The 22,818-nt window shown below is 37.2% G+C and overlaps 4 protein-coding genes across 14 annotated transcripts; 3 read left to right on the top strand and 1 right to left on the bottom strand.

Moving 5' to 3' along the window:
- Positions 1-94: 94 nt before the first annotated feature.
- Positions 95-3,003, bottom strand: LOC103332196 (uncharacterized). The gene is made up of 4 exons (XM_008234911.2): positions 2,558-3,003; positions 2,002-2,107; positions 1,642-1,732; positions 95-1,454 (listed from the first exon to the last, which is right to left on the bottom strand). Exons 1-4 carry the CDS (start codon positions 2,855-2,857, stop codon positions 458-460), a joined length of 1,494 nt encoding a protein of 497 aa, XP_008233133.2. The 5' UTR covers positions 2,858-3,003; the 3' UTR covers positions 95-457.
- A 950-nt stretch (positions 3,004-3,953) lies between these two features.
- CYP703A2 (cytochrome P450, family 703, subfamily A, polypeptide 2) lies at positions 3,954-5,886 on the top strand. The gene is made up of 2 exons (XM_008234953.2): positions 3,954-4,940; positions 5,133-5,886. The coding sequence occupies exons 1-2, from the start codon at positions 4,011-4,013 to the stop codon at positions 5,769-5,771; spliced, it is 1,569 nt and encodes a 522-aa protein (XP_008233175.2). The 5' UTR covers positions 3,954-4,010; the 3' UTR covers positions 5,772-5,886.
- Positions 5,887-7,090: 1,204 nt separating this feature from the next.
- On the top strand, positions 7,091-17,903 carry LOC103332197 (Transcription factor jumonji (jmjC) domain-containing protein). 9 transcript variants are annotated; one of them, XR_016126928.1, is made up of 15 exons: positions 7,093-7,529; positions 7,632-7,765; positions 8,018-8,114; positions 8,224-8,356; positions 8,449-8,512; positions 9,118-9,901; positions 10,005-10,343; positions 11,541-12,221; positions 12,309-12,381; positions 12,472-12,557; positions 12,657-12,776; positions 13,430-13,500; positions 16,655-17,089; positions 17,269-17,328; positions 17,606-17,903. XR_016126928.1 is itself a non-coding variant. In XM_008234915.3 (13 exons), the coding sequence occupies exons 1-13, from the start codon at positions 7,221-7,223 to the stop codon at positions 17,637-17,639; spliced, it is 2,925 nt and encodes a 974-aa protein (XP_008233137.2). In that variant the 5' UTR covers positions 7,093-7,220; the 3' UTR covers positions 17,640-17,903. The 9 variants fall into 9 exon arrangements, 4 of the variants coding, with proteins under 4 accessions (XP_088908251.1, XP_088908250.1, XP_008233137.2 ...); XR_016126930.1 differs by having other exon boundaries at positions 7,091-7,529; positions 12,472-12,542; positions 17,269-17,903; XR_016126929.1 differs by lacking the exon at positions 17,269-17,328.
- A 524-nt stretch (positions 17,904-18,427) lies between these two features.
- CNX3 (cofactor of nitrate reductase and xanthine dehydrogenase 3) lies at positions 18,428-20,451 on the top strand. 3 transcript variants are annotated; one of them, XM_089052127.1, is made up of 3 exons: positions 18,428-18,626; positions 18,986-19,117; positions 19,605-20,451. In XM_089052127.1, the coding sequence occupies exons 2-3, from the start codon at positions 19,016-19,018 to the stop codon at positions 20,193-20,195; spliced, it is 693 nt and encodes a 230-aa protein (XP_088908253.1). In that variant the 5' UTR covers positions 18,428-18,626; positions 18,986-19,015; the 3' UTR covers positions 20,196-20,451. The 3 variants fall into 3 exon arrangements, with proteins under 3 accessions (XP_088908253.1, XP_088908252.1, XP_008233140.2); XM_089052126.1 differs by having other exon boundaries at positions 18,429-18,626; positions 18,980-19,117; XM_008234918.3 differs by having other exon boundaries at positions 18,431-18,626; positions 18,945-19,117.
- The last annotated feature ends 2,367 nt before the right edge of the window (positions 20,452-22,818 follow it).

Here is a 22,818-nt window from a genome sequence, read left to right as displayed (position 1 = left end):
TATGTATCACTTATATATCCAACTTCATCAAATTGATTTCTATGGAACACAACTGCAAAAGAGAAGCAATAGATGTCTGCTTATAAGTATATTGGAGAGCAACTGTAGACATTCTTTGTATGCAAAACTTCACAACATCAGACCTAAACGAATCTCATGTACCAAAAACCAACATACACTTTTCGGAAAGAATGGTATGCATTTACAATAAATTTAAAAAGAAAAACTTATGGTACAAAACTACAGATCAGTTTCAAAACCCTGCTTCACAAGAAAACGTGCAAACCCCACATTTATCCTCTAATGCAGACTATCACCTGACACCAATTTCACCTGAACATAAGCCCGGTGCCTGGCTTTGGAACAATATCACACATTCCCTTTGTACTTGCTAACTCTGTAAGTTAAAAATGCTGTTAGTGCAAATGAGATGGGAGGGAAGCTGTATGGAATTTAGCTATTCCGCTGCCCTCTCAGACATGTTGACCTCCATACTTGTAGGCATTGATCCATTTCCCTCATGGTCCTTATCATTACCTTCCTTGTCATCCTTCCTGTTACGATAACGACAATGTTGAGAGATGTGCCCCTTCTTGCCACAAACTTGGCAAATAACTTTGCCATTTGTCTCCAATTCTTGCCTCTTCCATTGCATACTTCGCGGCTTCATATCTCTTTGCCTTGGTGCATACTTCCTTGCTAGATCACCTACTAGGTTAAAAGGTGCTCCCTGGTTCTCCCTAATACGCATCTCTTCTTCGACCCTCAAACGTTCCATCAACATTGCAAAAGGCAGATGCTCCTCACGCATCAACTTAATGCACACATCCTTCCAAGACGGGGGGAGTTTGGAGATGATGACACTGACATGAAATTTTTCCTCAATCATCATTCCAGAACCTACAATGGAATCAGCAAGCCTATTAAAATTTTCAACTTGCTCCACAATTGATTTCCCCTCGAGCATCACAAATTCGATGTACTTTTTAACACGAGTTCTATCTGTTCCAAATTGCTCAAAAAGATATATTAGCTTTAGATCTCCCCACAGCTCTTTAGCAGTCATGGTTTTCTTTGAGTAAAGATAAAACAGATCATCAGATAGAGCGTTTAAGATGCCACGACGACACACGGAATCATCATTCACCCATTTCCGGTCAGCAGCCTTTGAATGAGCAATTTCTTCACTACTTGCTTCCGGGCCAAGCATACTGCTTGGGCATGGCTCAAAGAGCACATATGCAATCTTTAATTGCTTCAACTGAAGCTCCATCTGTTCCACCCAGAATGGGTAGTTTTTCCCATCAAAACGGCTAGTCTCAATGGTGACAAGTTGTTGAGGAGCAATACCATTTAATGAATTAGACATGTCTTCAGTTTGCACACCGTCTCCAGTTTGCTTACCATCTTCAGTTTGCTTACCATTTTCAGTTCGTTTACCGTCAAGTTCAGATCTGCATTATAATTAATTAAAGTCAGTCAATAGTTCAACTACCTGCTTTTCAGCAACGAAAGAGTTATCAAGGAGAAGCCTCCGAATCGACTTGCTCAAGATGAAGGTGAATACAATCAGAAATCTAAAAAAAGGGATTTAAGAGTCCAGATCAGCACTCAAACAAATTATCAACAGTTTACTCTCACCTTATCTTTGATTCCATCTTTTTAACGGCTTCCTCTATTGCAGGGACACTCTTTTTGAACGCTGCCCATTGTTCAGTTGGCAAGCTAATTCCTGAAAGCATAACATCAATACAAATCACTATTAAAACAAAAGCGTTGAATATACAGAAAGACACAGGGCAATGGACTGCAATATAGAACTAAGTATATGATTATGCAAGCAATACATATTGTTAGGACTATAATCAACACAGTAAATAAAACAAATTATTTCTCATCAATACAGAAAGACACAGGGCAATGGACTGCAATATAGAACTAAGTATATGATTATGCGACCAATAAAAAAAATATAAAGCAGTTTCTCAGATATGGGGTCACCTTTGGCAGTAGGAAGTTGCTTTCCATCTTTTTGATAAAATTCTCTGAAGGACACGTAAGTTTTCTCTTTGAAATCGTTAATCACCACAGTTTTCCTGTTAGATAGCTAATGAAACAAAAAAACTTCAGATCAGAAATCCAAACACAGTCTCACAGATACATAGACACACACAATATGATCAAAGTGCGAGAAAACAAAAGGTTCTGAATTTCTCAATTTCGAGCAATGATTGTGTTCTTATTAAATCCCAGTTTCTCTTGGTTATTTGCCTGCATTTGTCATCAACCAACTAGAATCTAGTGTTGTTTTAAATACATGCAAACTTTTTCAAAAAATGATACAAATAAACAGAAGAAAAAAAACACTAAATTTCAATTCTTTATTCACATTTGAGTGTCAACAACATTTTTGTAAATACTCAAACCAACTAAGCCCAATAGTTGTATTTGCTTCACTTTATTAAACGCTAACCTGAAAGTTAAAACTGATGAAACCAATTATTAAAGAATTCAACTTTACTTTCTGAGCAGCCAAACACAGAGATTAGGGTTTTACCTTGCAAATAACACGGTGTCCATCCTCATTCACCTCCTTCTTCGACCTCGTGCCCTGCTCTTCTTGCACATTCGTCTCCATGAGCTCCTCCCGAGCGTTCACCTCGGGCTCCGGAGCCGAAAGCAGGAACCTTTCGATCACGCTTCTCACGAAGCTCTTGTGTTCTGTATCAGAGAAATCGATTCCGAGTTGCTCCGAGGTTACCTCTCGGACTTTGAACTCAGTCATCTCCTCCAAGTTGGTTTTTCTCAATATGTCCAAAACCGTATCCTCGATTTTCCGTCGACTTTCAGAGTCCATTTTCTGACTAATTTTATCGGAAAAATATGATTTTCTTAGAAAACGTTAAGAACGGGTTTTGATTTTGTGAGGTTAAATTGGGGGGAGAGTTCAGACTCCGAGAAACGGCTTCGAGCGATTAAGGAGGCACAAACATTTGTTTTTTTTTTCTTTCTCTTTTTGGGTGGTGGGTGTAAAAATATGAGATTATTGTCACGGTAATCATAGTACTTACAATTTCTAAATTTTTATCTTTCTTTTTACAAGAGCTTATGCATGAGAAATTTTTTGGAGTCACAATGACAACTTTGATTTTTTTTTTCTTTAACTTTTAAAACTGTAATAACGGTTGAGAATGTCACGTGATGTTATAAGTTCATTTAAGTTAACTTAAATTCGAATTGCGCATGCATGTATTAAATGAGTTTGTTCCGTATACAAGATAATTTCTTTTCTTCCAAAACACACTCTCGTAGTCTTAATCTAACAGACTCGTCCCATCTTATTTAATAATAGGACATTTTATATGTACTGTATTATTTTCGCTCTATACCCTAACACGACTTTTATTTATTTATTTACAAAATCAGAAAAGAAAACAATTTGAAAACCTTGGCTCCTCTTCCACTATCCTCATTGGCAACTCTCCCTTTACTCAACTCCTCCCTCTTTTCGGAATCCCTTTTTTTCTCTCTACGAAGAGAGACCAGAAGTAGGAGCGGGGAGGGAGGAGAAAGGCGGGAAGGCCACCGACAATATGGGGCGGCATTGTATTTCTTATATAGAAAAAGGAAATTAAATGAGATCGATAAAAAAATGTAGGCCGAGTATGGAAAGCATCCAAAAAATGTTACAACAAGAAATAACAAATGAGCTACCAAATTAGCCCTAGGTCTTCACCTAATTTAAAGGCTCATATTCTTGGTACTCTTTTTCTACCTTTATTCTAATACATTAGCAAAACATGCAAAGCTCATTTCTTTGTTCTTGGTAAATATTCTAGTCACCAAATGTTTGAATAACATGCCATTATCACTTATAACCAACAATACATGCATATAAAGAGCATGGTTTGACCCAAAAATGTTGTTGGGCAATTTTGTTCCTTCCCATTGATTGAGTTTATAAACAGATTCATGAGCCCAAGCTTTTCCTTCCTCGTACAATTTTATACATGGATTTAGACACCTCTCGTATAACTCTCATTTTTGCAGCCATCATTGCCTGCATCATTTACCGAAGGCTGAAATGCAGATCTTCACCCAAACCCGAAAAGCTTCCTCCGGGCCCACCAAGATGGCCCATCTTGGGCAACCTGCTTCAGCTCGGCCCACTACCACATAGGGACCTAGCCTCTCTATGTGACAAATATGGGCCTCTGGTCTACCTGAAACTTGGTAGCGTTGACGCCATCACGACCAATGACCCAGATATCATCCGGGAAATACTTCTCAAACAAGATGAGGTTTTTGCATCCAGACCAAGAACTCTTGCTGCTGTTCATTTGGCCTATGGGTGTGGTGACGTGGCACTTGCTCCGTTCGGGCCGCGGTGGAAGCGAATGAGGAGGATATGCATGGAGCACTTGCTGACAACGAAGCGGCTCGACTCTTTCGCATGGCATCGGGCAGAAGAGGCCCAACACCTTGTTCGCGATGTTTGGGCCATGGCCCAGACGGGGAAGGCTGTGAACTTGAGGGACGTGTTGGGTGGGTTTTCTATGAACAATGTGACTAGGATGCTACTTGGGAAGCAGTATTTTGGGGCTGGGTCGGCAGGCCCACAAGAGGCCATGGAGTTCATGCACATAACCCATGAGTTGTTTTGGTTGTTGGGGTTGATATATTTGGGTGATTACTTGCCAATTTGGAGGTGGGTGGATCCCTATGGGTGTGAGAAGAAAATGAGGGAAGTGGAGAAAAGAGTGGATGATTTTCACACCAACATTATTGAAGAACATAGGAGGAGGGCAAGGGAGGAGAAGGGAAAAAAAACTAGAGGGGAGGATGGAGGAGAAATGGACTTCGTTGATGTTTTGTTGTCTTTGCCAGGTGAGGATGGGAAAGAACACATGGATGATGTGGAAATCAAAGCTCTAATTCAGGTAATATTTTTCCAATAATATTAGAAGGACTTTGCTAATGTCAGTTCCATGCGCTTGAGGGTGAATTCTGATCGTTGATGAAATGTGATTCTCATATCGATCAATGGTCAGAAATTGCCTAAATACACGTGAATGTATATTTTGTTTTAATTATCAGATATTTATTTAAAAATTTATTATGAATTTCTTCAGGATATGATAGCTGCTGCCACAGACACTTCAGCTGTGACCAACGAATGGGCAATGGCTGAGGTGATCAAGCATCCACGCGTACTTGGTAAGATCCAAGAAGAGCTCGATTCCGTCGTCGGTCCGAACAGAATGGTCAATGAATCAGACCTAGCCCACCTTAACTACCTACGATGCGTTGTACGCGAAACCTTTCGCATGCACCCAGCTGGACCCTTCCTCATCCCGCACGAATCACTTCGTGCCACGTGGATCAACGGTTATTACATTCCAGCCAAGACACGTGTCTTCATCAATACTCATGGACTAGGCCGAAACACCAAGATATGGGACAATGTGGAGGAGTTTAGACCCGAGAGGCATTGGCTTGCTGATGGGAGCCGAGTTGAGATTAGCCATGGAGCCGATTTCATGATCTTGCCATTCAGTGCTGGAAAGAGGAAGTGTCCCGGCGCGCCACTTGGAGTGACTCTGGTTTTGATGGCATTGGCTCGGCTTTTTCATGGTTTTGATTGGGCCCCACCAGATGGGTTGAGGCCTCAAGATATTGATACCAAAGAGGTTTATGGGATGACTATGCCAAAGGGCCAACCTTTGATGGCCATTGCTAAGCCTCGCTTGCCTAACCATATGTACCATTAGGGTTGTGGAAGATTTTCAATTCTCCCATGTAGTACGAAATTTACAAATTTAGTTCGCAAAATAAATACCCTTTGCCTTTAATAAAGAAATAAAAACCATTTAAAAATTAAGATAATTTCTTCTGGTATTTACTTGTACAACAAATTCTTTAAACTTTGCTCCCGATTTTAGTATAATCTGTGGACAGATCTTTGACATGAGACAACAGTTTGATGCGAGCTAAACCATATTAGAATGTAAATTTGGTTGTATGGTAGTTATCATTCCATTAAGACGAAGGGTATTACACAGTCAGAATGGTAGTCACCTTTGCCAGCATGAACTTGACTCCCACTGATTCGACGAAATAGCTCAATTGACACAAAAAAGACAGCCCCACACTTGTCTTGTTTGATAGCTACTGAAAGTAAACAAAAAACTGTAATTTTCTACCATTCAAATATAAAATTCTCAGCTTTTTGCCTGCAATTTTTTCATCAACCAAAAAAAGTCTGTATCTTTCTGAAAAAGGCGAACAAGCAACCCTAAATTTGGATTCTTTATAAGTAACATGGATTAAAGGAACCATTATTATAGAATTCAATTTCCCTCCCGTTTCCTACACTTTCTAAGCAAACAAACATAGAAATTAGGGTTTGGTTTTCACCTCGTAAACAAAACGGTCTTCTCCAACCTCATCCACCTCCTTCTTCAACCCCATCGACCATTCATATTTCTCTCCTCAAGCTCTTCTCGATCACTCAGGCCATGTTTGAAACTCTTCTTCTCCATATCTACCAAAACGATATAATAAGTTGCTCCTATGATCAGCATGCATCCATTTTTCAAAAGCAGCCTCTGATCTTGGGCATGGCTCGGACAGCAGATGCTCCATCTGAAAAATGCTTTAGTATAGACTGCATCTGTTCTGCCCAGAGAAGGTAGTTCTTCCCATCGAAACAAGCAGTCTCAAAGGCAGCCTTTGATTGACGAATGCTTGGACATGGCTCAAAAAGCACATATTCTAACCGCAGTTCCCTTAGCGTAGACACCATCTGTTCTGCCCAAGAATGATAATCCTTCCCATCGAAACGTTTGGAATCGAGGAGATTATATTTCTGAAGAGCAATATCACTGCATAGGTATCAAAACATGTTATTTTTCATATATATATATATATATATATATATATCTCTCTCTCTCTCTCATCCAAATGAAAATTATTTAAGAAAAATAACACGTGTTACACTTACGCGTGACCAGCGAAACAAGACGTTATAAATAATGTACACTGATCGAAATGAAAATTGATAAAATAATATGAATATAAATATAAGGCATCCAAATATCCAATTCCTATTTGCATTTCCTACCTAACCGCGGAAATCAGATAGTCGATACACTTTGCATTTCGTAACTTTCCATAGCTATCAGAGCCGTTGATTTCCGAACACGATCTGTCCTTCGACGATGGAATCGAAGGCAGATGATCGCCGGTGCAAGCGCAACGATGGTCAAAAGTGGCGGTGCAGGGAAACGGCGTCGTCGGGGAAGTCGTACTGTGAAAAGCACTTGGCGCAGCTCAAGAGTAAGACTAAGAATAAGAACATTCAGAGAGAAAGATCCAACGGAGACAGCGATACCGATAATCCTATGAAGAACTGTGAAAATCACTCGGCGCAGCTCAAGAATAAGACTAGGAATAAGAAAATTCAGAGAGAAAGATCAGACGGAGACAGCGGTTCCGATAATCCTGTGAAGAATTGCAAATTAAAGGAGGTGAAATATCCAAAATTTGATTTTTTTTTTTTCTCAATTATTTTTTGTGCTGCTCTAAGTTATCTGAGAAATGAACGAAAATGAAAATTTTGGGTTTTTTAGGAAAAGCCTTACAAGAAGACGGAGCAGCGTGTGAGCTTGATGTGCCACCAGTGTCAGCGGAACGACAAGAGTGGCGTTGTCCACTGTTCTAATTGTAAGATAAAGCGATTTTGCTTCGAGTGCATTGAAAGATGGTAAGTAAGAACTAAGATGGTTGACAATTTTAATTTGAGTGAGCTAATTTTGTATTTGCATTTATACCCAGTTTTAAAATTAGTTCTGTAAATATTTGCTCGAGTTTGGTTGAAAATTTTAATTTGAGTGAGCTCATTGTGTTTGCATTATTTGCATTTGTCCATAATTGCAAGCCTTTGTTATCTTTTGATGTATTGGTTTCGAATGATAAGGCTTTTCATTAGTTTTTGCATTGTTCAATATTGAGATAGGTACCCTGGGAAGACAAAAGAGGAAATAGCGAAGAATTGCCCATTTTGCTGTCGCAACTGCAACTGCAAAGATTGCTTGCGCCAGTTTATTAAGAAAGTGGGTTCTCTTTCCTGCAGTCTCTCTGCACTTTAATATGAAACTACCAAGTTTTGAGTCTAATCTCTCTTTCTCTCCCCCTCCCCTATGGTTTTGTTTGTTTTGACAGCCTTGCAACATAAAAGTTGAGCCCAGTGTCAAATTACAGCGGCTGAAGTACTTGCTATATAAAGCTTTACCTGTTCTGAGGCATATTCATACTGAGCGGAGCTTTGAACTAGAGATTGAAGCCAAAATACGAGGTGACCTTTTTTGAGATTCTAGTAAATGTAGTTTTTACTTCCTTGGTTGAGGATTGTTGTTTATCTCATTTTGTGTTTTGTTTTTTTGGTAGGTGTTCAGTTGAGTGAAATGGACATAACGAGAACTAAAATAGATCAAAGTGAACGTATGTATTGGTAAGTCCAGGCTCCCTGACAATTAAACCGAAAAATGCATTTCGTTTAGCATCTTTTATCGAATATCTTTTGTCATTATGTCTGTAGTGAATCTAAAAGAATTTGTGCTTAGTTTAAATTCCTGTCATTCAAGTGTTAGATAATACAATGAAATGTTTTTAAGGACTAGAGAGGTCTTAGGTGTCAAGAAATGATTTTTTTGAGGCACCAAACTGTCTATGGTCTGTTCTCCACTTTCACTTCTTCTTCAAAGCTGAAGCAAAATCCATAAACATTGTTTGAATTGATAAGAAAATGGTGGTCCTAGCTAAGTAATATTTTTGGTATGGTGTTTCTGACATCCCTGCCTGTTATCAATAAGAGGAATAGTAAATTGTTAGAGTTCTTTCACCAAACACATAGGAGGTTTAAAGTTGTGGCTGGACTCCCATATATTACATGCATATCTTGATACTCTTTTCTTAATTAATGTCATATTTCATATTCTTATTTATATGCAGTCCATAGATCGTGCACATTTTTTAGCAGAAAACATTTGTTTTTGTGTTTATATTTATGGAACCTTCACGTATTGTCATAACAATGCATGCGTTCTTGTATGACAGCGACAATTGCTATACATCTATTGTTGATTTCCACAGAAGCTGCCCCAACCTCCATTGTTCCTACGATCTCTGTCTTACTTGTTGCCAAGAGCTAAGGAAAGGCTGCCAACCTGGAGGTAGTGAAGCAGAAACATCTCACCAACAATCAGTGGAAAGAGCTCAGAAACAAGTGACTAAAAGCGAGGACAATACTAATTTGAAAAGGAAAAGACATGGCTGGGAGAGCCAAATTACCCTTGCTGCTGATGATTCTAAAACTGATGTGACTCTTTCTTTTCCAAACTGGAGAGCTAATCCTGATGGGAGCATTCCATGTCCTCCAAAAGAATGTGGAGGTTGTGGCAAGGTAAAGCTGGAATTGAGGCGCAAATGTAAAGCTAATTGGGTAACAAAGCTGTTAAAAAATGCAGAGGATGTTACTAGTGACTTCAAGAAGCAAGATGTCGATATGTCTCAACAATGCTCCTGGTGCCAGCCGAATGATTCCGAGGAAAATAATAACCTACAGTCTGAAGTGAGGCAGGCAGCATTCAGGAAAAACTGTGATGATAACTTCTTATACTGTCCAAGTGCTGTTGACATTGCAGATGATGAAATTGAGCATTTTCAGAGGCATTGGATGAATGGGGAGCCTGTGATAGTCAGAAATGTTCTTGACAAGACATCTGGTCTTAGTTGGGAACCTATGGTCATGTGGAGGGCTTTTAGAGAAACGGGTGCCAAGGTAAAGTTTAAAGAGGAGACACGAAGTGTGAAGGCCATTGACTGCTGGGATTGGTGTGAGGTAGCTATAAAAAACTAGCTAAATTACTAATAGATAATGAGAAGTGTTTTAAAACATCTGCTGCTATGAGAATTGAAATTCTTGACATTTCACTTTCATGTAGGTTGAAATTAATATTCACCAATTTTTCACGGGCTACTTAGAGGGTCGTGTACATAAAAGTGGGTGGCCAGAGATGTTGAAATTGAAGGATTGGCCCTCATCAACTTTATTTGAGGAGCGACTGCCAAGGCATTGTGCCGAATTTATCGCAGCACTCCCCTACAGTGACTATACTGATCCAAAAGATTCAGGCATAGGTTGTCTCAATCTTGCTACAAAACTTCCTGTTGATTCATTGAAACCTGATATGGGACCGAAAACATACATTGCCTATGGATTTTCTGAAGAGCTTGGTAGAGGCGATTCAGTAACAAAGTTACACTGTGATATGTCTGATGCGGTAATGTTTTCTCACTACAATGTTTTTTTATTAGGTCGTAAATGCTTGCTTAAGCTTGGGAGAGTTTGGTTTGGCCATTTTGTTTTTTTATTATCCTTTTCTTGATGTGTCCTTAGTGATCATGTTATCCAAATACCAAATTTGATTTTGTTTTTTTTTTCAGCTGTTATCATGCACGAAGTTGGGTTATTTAAAAGATAAATTTTTAGTGGATGAGAATGACAGTTTCCCTCCCATACATCAGTCGTGGAAGTTAGAAGGTCATCAACCTTTGGGTTTAGCAGTTAGTCTATCTTAAGACTATGGTTACTTTCTCTGTCAGCTCCCACCACCGTGTTTCCAACTACACTGGATATAGCTTGCTTTCATTCATTAGAAGTTCTTCTGGTTTTCTTCTTACGATCTTTACTTTGACCTCATGGTTGATTTCTTTGAGTCAACAATACTTCAATCATTCTTTATGAATCTTCCTTATGAAGATATTGGTTATTGCTTTTCTGCTATGATTGGGCTCTTAAGGACACAAACTCATGTCCACCCAAGTTGTACGCTGCTTTGGATGCTTAAAATTAACCTACGTTCATTTGTGTTGAAAAAGTGCCAAATTATCAAGGTGTGGACTGTTTACACATGGTCATCATTTCCATAATTATCTCAATAGCCATGGTTCTTTTATAAGTGAAGATCAGTTCAAGTGAAGATACTTCTGGCAGTTTACATGTCAGACATTCCATGTCCATGTGCTCAAATCGTAGCTTTTGTGACAATTCTGGCTTAATTCTCATGCTAGCTTGATCTACCTATGTGATATCAAGGATATGTTCCATGTCGTTGAACTTTCACCCGAATAATATTAATATTAATATATATATTTTCTCTTTCTTTCCTTTTTCATCTCATCATGCCTGAACAATTTACACTTATGGCACACTGACTACACTATAAATGCTAACTGAATTGAAACTTGGAGGTGGTATTGGTTAATGGAAGTTCTTTGAGATCTTGTACAAATTTATGTGACTTGAATATTGACTTATATGTTCTGTGGTTATTGAATTTATAATTGTACTTCAAATGTCATTTAATATGGGCTAACAGCTTTTTTACACCGCTTTTAAATTTTATTTTATTCTATTTATAACTTCGATATAGTTATTTAAACAAGGTTTAACCAACAGTTATTTGATTTGGGATTAGGTAAACGTTCTGACTCACACAACAAGAGTGAAGATCGCTCCTTGGCAGCAGAAAAAAATAGAAGGTTTGCGGAGCAAGCATGAAGCTGAAGACTTGTGTGAACTCTACAATGAAAGAGATGACGACAATGGGAGAGTTAGAGGAAAATCATTGAAGAAAACTCACAAACTGCAGATCATGAGTGCTGATTCTGTGGAATGTACTAAAAATGAGAACATTGTGGAGAGTGACCATCTAATGCCAAAACAGGAACAGTTGTCAGATTCCGTGGATCTAGGTGGTATTGTCAGACATGAAGAAACAGAGTATGTTTCGGAATCTCCTGATACTCCAAGTCTTGATCATCAGAGGAGTGAACGGATACAATCCACCTTGCCTCATACAAATGAGGTTGAAGCAGAGCAAGAACATGTTCAATGTTCCAGCGACATGATGATTGGGAGGCTTGGTGGGAAAGATGCTTCAGGGTTTTGTTTCTCAGGCAATAATACAGTTGATGATATAAAAAAGTCAAACGTGAGGCAAACAAAGGATTCTCTTGAAAGTAATGATGGGTTAGACGCTGCCCATGGCGGTGCTGTTTGGGACATCTTTCGCAACCAGGATGTTCCCAAGTTAATAAAGTACTTGGATAAACACAAGAAAGAGTTTCGCCACATTAATAATCATCCTGTAGATTCTGTAAGTTTCAAGGCTAGTATTTGTTACTATACTATGTGTACATTGTACAAGATGGTTCCTGAGCATGTGTAATGCGTTTTGTCTTAGGTTGTTCATCCTATTCATGATCAGACTCTTTACTTGAATGAGAGACATAAGAAACAACTAAAGGAGGAGTTCAGTAAGAATCTTATCTAGTTTTTACTTCAATTAATTTTGATGAGTTGCAATCTTCAACTGCAATATAATTGATGCTTGTTTTTAAATGCAGATGTGGAGCCTTGGACATTTACGCAATACCTTGGTGAGGCAGTTTTTATTCCCGCAGGATGTCCTCATCAAGTGAGAAATACACAAGTAAATACTAATTATACATTTTGAACAAATTATTCAATTTTTGAAGTTATACCTTCCTGTTCTACACTGTGTTAAATTTTTTTTTGGCTTTCCTCTCAGTCTTGCATAAAGGTAGCACTTGATTTTGTATCTCCTGAGAGTCTTGAAGAATGTCTTCGATTGACTGAAGAGTTCCGTTTGCTCCCAAAAAACCATAGAGCCAAGGAAGACAAATTGGAGGTATCAATTTATTTTCGTGTCTTTCACTACATCATAAACATTGATTTTTCACATCTCAAGTATTCTACTTTTTATTATTGTAATAGAATACTGTTAAGAAGGCTGCCCAAATGCAATTGACCGTTTGTCTCTTCTTACTAGGGTTTCATGGTGATTAACAGACGTAATCCAAAATTTTAAAGTTCATGTATTTGTTTTTAATAGTAAATGGAGAAGTTTGGGTTTTGATGTAACTTTTGAAATTTCAAATATGCCCTTTATTAAAATAAAATTGTAAAAAAAAAGTAATTCTTATTTAAGAAGGGTAAAACAGTAAACTAATTTAATTAGATTAAAATTACTGCTGCTTTTTTGTTTCCGCTAAATTTCATTTGTTCTTTAATACACAGTATAAAAAACCACTTGGCATGCATTGAATCATGTGTCAAGATGCTAGTAACTATGTGATTAAAGGGATTTTGGTATTGATGTTGACTAGATTTTAGTTTAATTAGTTGACACTGTAAATTGTCCACTGGTTACTTAAGTCATAATTAGTAGTAGATTTTAGGCATCAATATGCATTAAGAAAATGCACCTTAACTACACCATGAGTCCATGACTACCTTATGTACCTCTTAGGTTATGTTGGTTTCTCTTTCCTTGTTTAACAGGTGAAAAAGATGACACTTTATGCTGTAAGTTCAGCTCTAAGAGAAGCCGAAAGTTTGATGTCAAAGCTCGAGTAAGGTTCATTTTCTTTTCTTTGCTTTATATGTGCTGCTATGATTTAAATTGTAGTCAGCATCTTATCTCTCTTTATTAAGGTGCGAGTGTGACATGTGAGCTGACAGAACCGCCTGTTAATTCACCTATATCTTCTTTGGTTGAGAAAATGTCACATTCACACCTATGCTATGTGATTGTGTGTTGAGCGCGCACACGCACACACACACGCACAAAGAACACTTTCTTGCATTTTAACATATATGCTAGTCTCAGGAAAGAAAAAAACTAAAGGAAATAGTTATCCTATGATTGCTGTCGAGAGCAGGAAAATAATATTAGCCTGTCCTGGGTACTAATAGGATGCCCTAATGCGTTACAAAATTTCACTTTAGCCAATGATTATTACTTGACCTAGCTTCTTAACTACCAATCTCTCCACTCTTGTTTCTACTGTATTGGAAAGTATTATTTGTTGAATGTCATTGTAAACCTTCGTTTGGTATGTATTTTCTTCCTCTTCCATATCAATACCCTTTTTTCCTGAGAGGGAAAATCTAGACCAATGACCTATTTATTTCTCATCCTTTATTCTCTTTTAAGACCACCTGTGCTAAGACCTCTGGCTTGATTACTTTATATGGCTTGGTACTGTTGCTGCATTATTGATGGTCTTTTTTATATAGAGAGAGATGGTGAACCATTTGATTGACCGAAAAAGGTCAATACCATATAAGTTTCAGGTTTCCTAGAAATAAACTATTAACTTTGTTCTTTTGGTAGAAAGTGATAAGAATTGAAGATGCGAGCTTGCGCTTGACAGTATGAGATATACCATTCCACTAGATAATGGCCCCTCAGCAACAGATGAAAGAACCAAACTATGGGATCACAACACCATCTTTCTGAGTAAAGGATGCACGTCCATGAATAAATTCTCTTACATTTTGATTTATCTCCATCTCCTTAAGGAGATATGTGATCATTTTATTATGTTCCTCAAAATCAAAGGAAGTGGTTACTTTGAGTAAAATGGAATCTAAAGAACCACGTGAAGTTAGAAGATATATCAAGAGGGAAGAAGCTGGTGGGTACAAGCATATCATAGGTAATGCAGAAAATTAGATGATTTATTAGGTGGATACAGGCAGCCCTTCTTATTGACTTACAAGGTAGATCATGGAGCAGGATGATATTAGGCTAGATTAGTAGTTGTAGGTGTTTCACATATTAGTCAGATTAAGGGCCTGGTTGGGGTAACTTCTGGGTATCCAAAAGCACTTTTGTGGAGTTCTTTAGTTGTACTATGTGAAGGGCTTTCATGCTACAATTAAAGTTTATAAAAAAGGATATCTTGAAGAGGGTAAAGTTTGAGCCAAAACCAAAGTCCAAAAAGAAAACTTATGTTCCAAGTACTTATGGTTTGTTTTGCATACCTGTGACAGGGATCAATTAGGAAATGCTTTTGTATGAAGCGCTCTTACTCAATAAAGCTTTTGTTAGTAGCGGTTTTATTAGATGAAAATGAAAATTTTCTTGTAAAATTCAAGTCTTCCTGCATATTCACTTGGAAGGGCTTCCTCGGATAGGTACATATCTAGGGACCTCTACAAGGGCTTCTGTGATTCCCAAGAGCACCTTTTGTCTATTTCCACTATAGAAAGTACTTTTGGCCAAAACCCAAAAGCAATGTGGAACAAGCTCCGAGTCTTTTCCAGGGAAGCACAAATTTTTAGCTTTTGGAGAACATAAAAAATCTTTTAGATGTGTGAATGAATTTAGAAATGTTTTTCTTTCCTAGTAATATAGTAGTTTTATGTCTATAATTTTAATTAAAGTGAGTTAGGGCTCTGTATTAAGGGTAAGAATCTAGAGGGATGTATAAATTACTGGATTTATCAATCAAATATTGGCTCCAAGAAGTTAAATGGTATTTTTTAAGGTATATGTCATTTATTTGAAAGGTGGGTCATACCATGTCAGCATGATGACATCATTTTACACTTCTTTTGTCACTGATACGAGCAATATTGGGGAAGGGGGAATCGAACCTAGGACTTCGGGTGCAGGGTTAAATCCTCTTAACCACTTGAGCTACAAGCCCTTTGCATTCAACACTATTTTTTAAAATTATATATATAATAATGAACACATTGGCATTGTTTGAAGACCTTGGTCAAGTTATCTAGTGGTTCAAGCAAGCAAGTTTTCTTACAACTGCTCCGACCCCAACACTCAAAGACTCCACGAAGCCACAAGTGTCCCTACATGTTCATAAGGTGTGGCTTGGATTGTGTCTCGTTCATTATCACAAAGTATAGAGTTTCTTCTTATGTATAACCTAGCATTCCCTTGTTGATGCATACTTTTGTGCAGCCACAGTCTTTCTTTGAGAAGGAGAACATTATACTTGTTTCATAATCTTGATCCACATTCTCATTTGAGATGTCATATGGTCTCAACCCATTCTTGGTTCATTCCCAACTTTGGCGCTTGGATGAGGAAGTTTAAGAGTATGATTTTTAAAATGATGGATTTTTAAATACGAAACATAAAATTTATTTTGATGGATGTATCAAACTATAAATGAGTGCAAACGTGGGTTAGACCAGTTGGTCAAGGCAATGTGTCCGCCCTCTTGTACTAGAGTTTGATACCCCTCCCTGTATTATAGTAGTTTAGAATATCGCTTGTAAAAAGGAAAAAAAATCTATAAATGAGTAGTAGCGGGTGTGGTGGTAATGGTAAGGGTGGTGGCAATGATGGTGGAGGTAAGTGGTGGTGGTGATTATGGTTATATTGTTTTTCTTCTGCAAAACTGAATTGCCTTGAGGTTTTGGAAATGACACCTCTTCACGTGGATTTAAACATGGGATTTATGACTAAATTCCAAGTGGATTTAAACATGGGATTTGTGACTGAATTCCAAGTTTTTTTGAACCACGTAGAAGTTATACATTTCCTTGATTATACATAAGGAAATTAGCATATGTCGTTTTAGAAGTTCTGGGTTTTGTTCAAATTCTATGTTTTACTTTCTCCATCCAAAAACATTGTAACATCTTAAATTTTTCAGACTTAGTCGTTTAATATAATACCGGAGCTCTGACTGTAAGAGGTTCTGGGTTCGAAATCTCCAAACGAAATCTCTCACTTATTTGTTAATTTGCAAGGTGGAGGATGAGGTTGTACATTTATGTTTCTCTATGCCTGCATTTTTTCGACGTAGCTGCACATAAGGGACTATGTGAATGAGGGCATTGGTTTTGCATACATTGTTGGCCCACTCCCTAACAGTTTAAGCTTTTGGGGTTTAGTGGTTGCCCAACATACTAGTAGCCAGACAATTGTTTGGTTATGCTGTGTGCCTATTGAAGTCAATCTTGAAGGAGTTGCAGCTTTGTGGGGACTTCATTGACAATGTTGGAGCTGCTCCATGAACAACCTTGGTTGTGAAGCCCCCAACAATCAATGAAGACAAGAAAAGTTGTTTTCAATAGCAAAAGTGGAAAGTATCGACAGTAGATATGAATGGGAGCATATGGTGGCAATCAAACACAAATACAATGAAAACGTTGTATGGCAAGCGTGCTGATAACTTCCCCCGTGTAAGTACAATCAGTTTTAGTACCTAGATTTTGGTTATATAATCTTCAATGTGCATAATTTCATAAAAATTTAATAAATCATTCAGTGTTGAATCGAAATGTAGTGATCTCCTGAAAAACTCATGTACCTGAGGTTCTGTGTTTGAATATGACATACTAAATTCCTACACACTACACAGATGCTAGGACTTGAACCCAAACCTTGCCTGGGGGAGCAATTAGTCCAAGTCACTACGCTAGTGAGTCCTTTGCAAACTGTATCATCTTTTAACTGGACTGATTTGTTGTGACTGCTATGTGGCAAGGAACAGTCGACACAAGTTTCTTCTCGATGGGGGGATTACACATATCACATTAATTTGTTGACTAACAGTATCTCGACTCTTAATTGTGCTCTCATTGCATAGCCTATTTTGATTTGACAAGTAGTTTTTAATATCTTAAAAGATGTATGTTCTTTTCTTTTGAACTTTTTTTTTTTCCAGGCACTAACGAATGGTATGGTTTTTCTTGTAGTACATCCAACCCATTGAAAATTGAAGATGAGTAACCAGTTGGGCAAGAACTACAAAGCTTCTAATCTACTTTTGTCTGATGTCGTTAAAAATGACAGAATTTTATGTATTCACAGAAGGCGTCGTGTATAAGGCTTTGCTAATTGCATACTTGCAAAAACAACTGAAGTTACTAGCTGTTACACCCTTCTCTCTCCTATCCCTAAAGTTTATCTTTTGGTGTGACTTCGAAACTAATTGTTGTCCTGTGGGTTATTTTTCCACCTTAAATCTTGAAGGTTAGATTTTTCTCCAGAAAAGTTCTCATTTGTTGTCTTTATGGCATTCAACAATCCACATGAGGTCAATCTAGCGCCCATGAAAGTAAAAAAGATGAGTCCACCAAGTTCTACATAAAAAAAAAATTACGAAGGTTAACTTGTTTGTTAGACTAACAAATGACTCAATAAAATACGGCACGAGTGTAATATTATACATGTATTATTCTACAAATTTTCTTGAAAATATATGATGAAAAATCCGGCCAGTAAATTTTTTGAATTAGTTGTTCTTTTCTCAATGATACGTGAAAAATGTGTATTATTGTAAAAAATATTCAAGAAAAATGTTTATTATTCATGAAAAATACTTCAATATGCATATAATGTGAATATTAATAATACAAATTTATAAATAAACCCAATCCTAGACATGTATTTATAAAAAAACCCAAACACTATTTAAACATAGAAACACACCCAAAATCAACCCCAAAATCAACAATTGTATATTTTTTAGGTGTGTTTATAAAGTGTTTTGGGTGTTAAGTTTTTTTTATAATTTTAACCCCTATTTTGGGTGTTTTAGTGAAACTCCCAAACGTAAGGAAAATACGTTTGCTCTAATCTATATATCTTTCACTTCTATTTTGGCCCACTTTTGATTCCTATTGGGCCTCTCCTCTGCACAAAGCCCTCTTGTTTGCAAAATGCAGAGCAAACGCAGGAGGTACACGCTCTTCGCCAATAGCTGCTTTCACTAAGGTACGTGCTTTACCCAATCTTTGCATGGCTTCGAGCGCTCTATAATTTCCTCACATTGCTTCTCTCTTGTAATGAATACGGAATTCTTAAAATAATTTTTCCCGTCTGAAATTCGAAGTTTCATGTTTTTTTTAGATGATGACCTCAAAGTGTTTGTTAAATTGCCTGACTAAGAACTGGGTTTTATCGTTTATGTATCTCATTTACGCAGTCATTCATATTTGTAGTAAATGTTGCTTCCAAAAGCAATTTATTGCCTTCCAAAATGTTAGGCAGCTAATGTCAGTATGGTTTTTATCTTTGTAATTTTTTGAGAAGCCAAAGAGAGTTGGATATTTTTCCGATACTTGTAGTTGCAGCTGAAATTCCGAATCTAGATTCTGCCAGCCATGTTTCTTCGGAGACTTGCAGTAGCATCTTCTCGCTCGAGAAGGTTTCTTAGCAGTAATAGCAGCCATGATCTTGCAAGAACTATTGCTGAGCTTAATAAGGTAAAATATTGTTTATGCTGCATATGTACAGACAGAGTCTGTTGGTTCTTATTTCCAGCTGCTTTGAATGATTTGAAAACAATTGAATACTTGGGTTAGGAAATCAGTTGCTTACCTTTGTTTGCTTTGCTATTATTTCAACTAATATGATGCCCTATAGCAGACAATGAGGATAGAAATGCACTGCTTCTTATTTGCTTCAGAGTAATTGGTTACTTAAATTCAAAGTAATGCAGAAAAAGGACTTGAGCCTCTATGAAAAGAAAAGAAAGGAGACATGTCTGATACATTATTGCGTTCAAACAGATAATTCCAGTGTTCAAAGTTATCTTCTGTTATCAGATTCGAGCTCTAGCGTTTATCTCAAGAAATATTTCATAGTTGTTTATAATTGCTCAGTATCTAATGCGAAAAGTTCTCTTTTGAAGAAAATTCGTTAAGGCATGTTGAACGTACTTCCATGTATTGACTATAATCCTGGTTTCAGGAAATGGAATCAGTGTTTGGTGAACCTCCAGCAAATGGGCCTGCCAGTTCTCCGAGTAATGATTTTATGCTTCAAGAACCCCAGTTAGCACCTCAAGAAAAAGGTGAAAGTGAACTTGGCCTAACCCACATTGGCAATAAAGGGGAAGCCCAAATGGTGGATGTTTCTCCCAAAGAAAGCAGTAAGAGAACTGCCATTTCTAGTTGCAAGGTAATTCTTGGAAAGCAGGTGTTTGATTTGGTCTTAGCTAACCAGATGGCCAAGGGTGATGTCCTCAGTGTGGCAAAAATTGCTGGAATAAATGGAGCAAAGCACACTAGTAGTCTCATCCCACTATGCCACAACATACTGCTGACCCATGTTCGTGTCGATCTGACATTAAATCCCAAGGATTTCACTGTGGATATTGAGGCAGAAGCCAGTTCAACAGGGAAAACTGGGGTTGAGATGGAAGCAATGACAGCAGTGAGTGTTGCTGGCCTAACAGTCTATGATATGTGCAAAGCTGCCTCAAAATCTATACAGATCACCGATATACGACTCAAGAGTAAAACTGGTGGGAAGAGTGGGGACTGGTCCAGGAAGGAGTAAGTGCAAGATGTCACTATCTGCATGTTAATGCTTTAGTGAAAGATGCCACATTGTAATGGAAGTTCTCCATTTTGGATGAAATGGAATATGAATTGGATATGACCTTTGACAAAGCTAGTGTGAATTTCTCAACTTTTTTTCTTTTGCTCAGAGAAAAAAAGAAGAAGATCACTAGCTGCAGTATCATTGAATTTAACTTGGGTGTTTGGAAAAGGTTATCTTGTTGGGTATGCAGATCTGTCTTTTGTTGCCTAAATTTTAAGCCTGCAATGCTTTATTGAGTCTCTGCCACGCTTTTATGCTCTTTCCAGTTGCTGGTTCCTCTTTTTTTCCTGCTCTTTTTAGCTTTAGTGCTTGCCCCACGCGGTTATTCAAGTAGGCTTCAATTATAAGGTTTGCTCATATTGGCGCAGGGCCATGGCCCTACTCTTTAATTCTTCAGCCTAACCATCCTTACCAGAAACCCTTTTCTCTTTCATTTTTTTTAAAGTGACAATGTTTACTAGTTATAATTTATTTCAAATTCTTAATCCTGACTCTTACATATCTGCATAAAACCAAATATATTTTTCATCATTTTCATTCCATTTCTCAACCGAGAACCAAACTATGCAACTGAATTTTAGATCAATTTTCGTTGACTCGGTCTAACCGGTGAAAAAATACCTTAACTTGAAGACCAATAGTCTAAAGTTCGAACTTCCATGACATCTTGACAGTGTATGTGAGAATACCTTACAATGTCTGACAATGTATATCCATTTTCTATATTTTGTTTTGAAGTCTCGAAAATAAATATTTTACTCGTATTGGTCTATTGTTGAAAACCACCATGTGAAGCTCTAGTTCGAAAGTTTGAAACTTTGCAAGACAAATCTGGTACTTAGATTCTGTACTTCATTAGGTTTTTTAAATTTATATGTATAATGTATATATTAATTTGAAATAAAAAATCAAAGATGAGATAGAGTCACGGGGAAACACCACCATATGGTTGCAACTTGCAAGAAGCTCTGTGACAAACAAGCATGGAGGAGGCATGAATTTCTTGAGACTCTTATATAATATTATGTCTTCCTTTTTTTCTGGCTTGACCCTCCCCAAAGCACAATAAATGGCAATGGCTGCATGGGAATTTCATGTTTTCTTTTTCCAAAGTCAAACCCTAAGGTATAATGATCTGAATGGCTAGATATGATTAAATGATGCATCAGGATTCATGGGTCATCTCATGACCAACCCACATTAAATCTTGCCGAGATTGTTGGAATTTGGTCACGGCAATCGGCAAGTCCAATATGCAATTTTATTTATTTTTATTTAGTTTACACACCCATGATATTGATTGCCACAGTATAATTCGATGAATAAACACCATCTTCCATCTTAGATCGCGTAAGTTAGAATTAACAAAATAAAATGAGCATATGTGGGCGTTAAATTAGTTGATTAAGACGTTATACTCGCCCTCTTATGCTCGATTTTGATTTCCATGTGCTTAAAGTAGGATGAAGAACAAATTCTGCTTTTATCATAATGTCCTATTATGTACAACATGACTCCAATGGAAAATGATCACATGATAAAAACAAATATAAGAATAGGAACGCCTTGTCTTAATCAAATAGAAAAATCATTCCACTACTAGTCTCAAAGTGGTCTGGGACAGCTAAAACTCACCAATTAATCTTCGTTGATATAAATAAAGTATTCATTAACAATAATTAATACAAACCCAACTTTCACCAGCCCAAGCAAATGAACTCAGGATATTTGTTTGCCCCAACTTAAACCCCAGGGACACTTCTGTCCTTTCACTTACATATCATAAATAAAATTAGTTGAAGGATAAACTCCCATCTAATTCCCAACAAATCATATTTAAGTTCTAACCAAATTAGTTTAGGTTTTAATTGGTGAAAAAAGTAGGGGTGGACATCTTAAACCGAAATACCGAAACTGTACCCTAACCGCACTGCATACCGATTTCATACCGTTTTATTTGGTATGGAGAGATATTTAGATCTTGCATCTGCATCTTAATATAATATGGTATGGTAGTATCAAGATTTTGAGACCACAATACCATACCGTACCGAATAGTATAACTTTATGGCTTTGTTATTTATGTTTGGATTGTTTTTGTATTTTTGTAAGCCATAAGACATAATTTTAACTATTTTGGTTTGTAAGTCATAAGGCATGAGTTTTAACCATTCAGATTTGATGAATCTGTTGATAGATAAATATTGATTTGATTGATTTAGATATTGAAATGTTGATTAAGATTTGGATATTGAATATATTGATTAGGATTTGGATATTGAATATGTTGAATCTTTGAATTTGTAACTTAAACATCACTTATTTTGGTGTTGAATATTGAATTGGTTCATTTTTTAATTGTATCATTTTAGTACCGATACCATATCGATACTAATTTGGCATACCAATTTTAACAAATCATAATCCAATACTGACCATACCGATTTAAATTTTCGGTATCGGTAGATGCGGATTCAATACTGTACCTTGCTCACCCCTAAAAAAAAGTATTATTATTTTTTTTTATAGTTTTTTTCTTCCTTCATAAATAAACACAATAAACCTGACACTCTGACAT

The sequence above is a fragment of the Prunus mume genome, linkage group LG5 (assembly GCF_029339155.1).
Source record: "Prunus mume cultivar Tortuosa linkage group LG5, ASM2933915v1, whole genome shotgun sequence".
In the NCBI taxonomy this organism is placed as follows: Eukaryota; Viridiplantae; Streptophyta; class Magnoliopsida; order Rosales; family Rosaceae; genus Prunus; species Prunus mume.
Note: the sequence above shows the minus strand (reverse complement) of the source record. Positions and strands in the feature narration are given on the sequence as shown.

Bases quoted from the DNA above. Each gene is read 5' to 3' on its own strand.
- LOC103332196 (XM_008234911.2), bottom strand. From the start codon at position 2,857: ATGGACTCTGAAAGTCGACGGAAAATCGAGGATACGGTTTTGGACATA. The intron at 2,108-2,557 runs GTAAAACCCTAA...TTGTTTCATTAG, and splicing joins GACACCGTGTTATTTGCAAG to CTATCTAACAGGAAAACTGT. The intron at 1,455-1,641 runs GTGAGAGTAAAC...ATTATAATGCAG, and splicing joins AAGATGGAATCAAAGATAAG to ATCTGAACTTGACGGTAAAC.
- CYP703A2 (XM_008234953.2), top strand. From the start codon at position 4,011: ATGGATTTAGACACCTCTCGTATAACTCTCATTTTTGCAGCCATCATT. The intron at 4,941-5,132 runs GTAATATTTTTC...GAATTTCTTCAG, and splicing joins AAATCAAAGCTCTAATTCAG to GATATGATAGCTGCTGCCAC.
- LOC103332197 (XM_008234915.3), top strand. From the start codon at position 7,221: ATGGAATCGAAGGCAGATGATCGCCGGTGCAAGCGCAACGATGGTCAA. The intron at 7,530-7,631 runs GTGAAATATCCA...TGGGTTTTTTAG, and splicing joins AGAATTGCAAATTAAAGGAG to GAAAAGCCTTACAAGAAGAC. The intron at 10,344-11,540 runs GTAATGTTTTCT...ATTTGGGATTAG, and splicing joins ACTGTGATATGTCTGATGCG to GTAAACGTTCTGACTCACAC.
- CNX3 (XM_089052127.1), top strand. From the start codon at position 19,016: ATGTTTCTTCGGAGACTTGCAGTAGCATCTTCTCGCTCGAGAAGGTTT. The intron at 19,118-19,604 runs GTAAAATATTGT...TCCTGGTTTCAG, and splicing joins CTATTGCTGAGCTTAATAAG to GAAATGGAATCAGTGTTTGG.